Source organism: Ursus maritimus, unplaced genomic scaffold (genome assembly GCF_017311325.1).
Source record: "Ursus maritimus isolate PB19 unplaced genomic scaffold, ASM1731132v1 scaffold_14, whole genome shotgun sequence".
Taxonomy (NCBI): domain Eukaryota; kingdom Metazoa; phylum Chordata; class Mammalia; order Carnivora; family Ursidae; genus Ursus; species Ursus maritimus.
Genome location: NW_024423786.1, coordinates 60075024 through 60077137, shown reverse-complemented (window position 1 = coordinate 60077137; position 2114 = coordinate 60075024). Strand labels below are relative to the sequence as shown.

Sequence of the window (2114 nt, the reverse complement as noted above, 5' to 3'; positions counted from 1 at the left end):
CTGCTCCTCATCTCCCCGCCACTCCCCGGGGGAGGGGAGCGGCTTAGTGCGCCTGCGCTCTTCCTCGGCTTGCTGGGAACTGAAGTTCCGGAGGCCTATACAGTCTCTTTTCCGCTGCCCTCGGACGGACTACAAGCCCCTTGATGCATTGCGCATCGGCGCCCGCGAAGGGAGGGGGCAGAGAGAAGGAGGGAGGGAGGAGGGAGGAGAGAGGAGGAGGAGGGAGCAGGCGGCCGGCGGCGCGGGGGGAGGGGGCCCGGTCCGGGAGTGCGGGAGGCAGGGGTAGAGGGAGGTGGCGGTAGCGGCTAGCGGACTCGAGTCATAACCGGGCCGAGGCAGACACCTCTGTGGAGCGAGGCAGTAGGAGCACCGAGCACCGGAGGCGGCACCGGGATCCCCGGCTCAGGGGAGGGGGGCGCCGGACCGGGAGGAGGGGAGGGGGCGATGCTGGAAGCCATGGCGGAGCCCAGTCCCGAAGGTGAGCTCTCGACCGGCACGGAGCGCTGAGCCGGTGGGGGGCGGGCGAGGAATCAATTGGCAAACTTGGAGGTCGAGCCCCGGAGCCCAGCGGGGGAGCGCGGGGAGGGGGTCGGGGGCCTGCCCCTGGAGGTGGGAGAGCGACGAGTTGAGAGACCTTGGTGAAAGAGGAGTGGGAGACTGGGCTGGGGGTAGTTGGAGATGAGACACTGTGAATGTGTGTGTGGGGGGGGTGGGGAGTGGGAGCTGGAGCCCCGAGCTCCGGGGTTAGGGGCCGAAAGGGCCTCCAGCACGTTGGGGCCCTGAGGCTGGGAGGCTGGGGGAATGTGGGAGCCGGAGAGTTGTTGAGGAGGGAGGATGTACAAGAGGACTGAGTGAAGAGCCGGGTAGTTCGCCGAGGTGGGGGAGTTTGTGGCGGTGGAGCTCCGGGTAGTTGCCGCCGGAGATACCCCGGTGATTGTTGGAGGGGTGGGCAGATAGTTGTGGGGAGAAGAGGGGGTCTGGGTATTGTCTGCGGCAGAGAGACCTGTACAGGGCGGGCAGTTGTGGGGAGAGAGAGCTGGGAAGCGAGGAGAGCCGGGTAGTTGTAAGGGTGGTGGGGCGGGGTGTGGGGGGTTGAGACCGGCGAGTTGCGGGGGGGGGTTGTTGGTCGGCGAGGGCTAGAGCCTGGGAGTTGCGGAGGGTGAGGGGGCAGCGGCGGCAGCAGCGGGGGTTGCCGTAGAGGGAGAGAGTAGCCGGGGGAGGGGGGGGGCTAGAGTTTAGGGGTCCGCAGCCTAGTCACTTGGTGGTGAGTACGGGGGCGGAGGGGGGGGCGGCGGCCGGAGGGCTCGGAACTGGGCCCGGGGGCCCGGCGGGGAGCCCGAGGAGCTCGAGACGGGGAGGGGCCAAAGCCCCGGATGGGGGCGGAGGGACGGCGAAATTGTGGGGAGCGCGGTATGGGGGGGGCAGGTGGGGCCGCGTCCGGGTTAGAGCTCTCTGGTCTGTCCCGGCCGCGAAGTGGCGTTGGATGTGTGTGCCTGTGTGTGTTTAGGGTGGGGGTGAGGGGCGCGCCGGGCCTCGTGCTCGAGCAGAAGGGGCCGGAGGGCGGGGAGCGGTTCAGCGTGGTCATCCTGGACCTTGGGGGCCGGCGGGCTGCGTGTGCGGTCTCGGAGGGCCCCAGGCGGTAGATCGCGGCCGGGTAGGAACTCGGGGCACTGGGCGCGTGTGAAGGACAGGGGCAGGCGGCCGCCCGAGCGCGGTCCGGGGAGCGGTATGGCGGGGTGGGGCGCCAAGAGATCGAGTAGACTGGAGTCTAGAGAAACCGTGAGTTGGGGGGGCGGGGCGCCAGGCCTCCGGTGGGGGGAAGGGGAGCGCTATAGCGAGGCCTGAGAGGGCGCCGCGCCCTGGCTCCGCCCCTCGCAGGGCGGAAGGGGGAGCAGGGGCGGGTCTAGCACAGCTGGGGACCTGCTGGCCTGGCTGAGGGACCTGAGGGAAGAGGGGGTTCGCTTGGGACCTCCGAGATTTAGAGGTGGGGTTTCGCACAGACTCTTTGCTGGTGCCTTGACTCAGCTTTTATTGCTTTCACAGATCCACCTCCGACCCTGAAGCCAGAAACTCAGGTGAGCTTTCCCTTACCTTTGCAGCCTAGTATTGCTGCC

At 68.7% G+C, this 2114-nt stretch overlaps 1 protein-coding gene across 4 annotated transcripts in view; it reads left to right on the top strand.

Moving 5' to 3' along the window:
• Positions 1–266: 266 nt before the first annotated feature.
• PHF23 (PHD finger protein 23) overlaps positions 267–2114 on the top strand; it is a 4306-nt gene continuing 2458 nt past the window's right edge. Inside the window, exons 1-2 of one of the 4 annotated variants that reach the window (XM_040629932.1) lie at positions 267–478; positions 2044–2075. In XM_040629932.1, coding sequence (XP_040485866.1) covers positions 445–478; positions 2044–2075 — 66 coding nt within the window. In that variant the 5' untranslated portion in view covers positions 267–444. Of the gene's footprint in view, positions 479–1358; positions 1486–2043; positions 2076–2114 lie in introns of those variants that run through there. The other 3 variants (XM_040629931.1, XM_040629930.1, XM_040629929.1) reach the window with 3 other exon arrangements.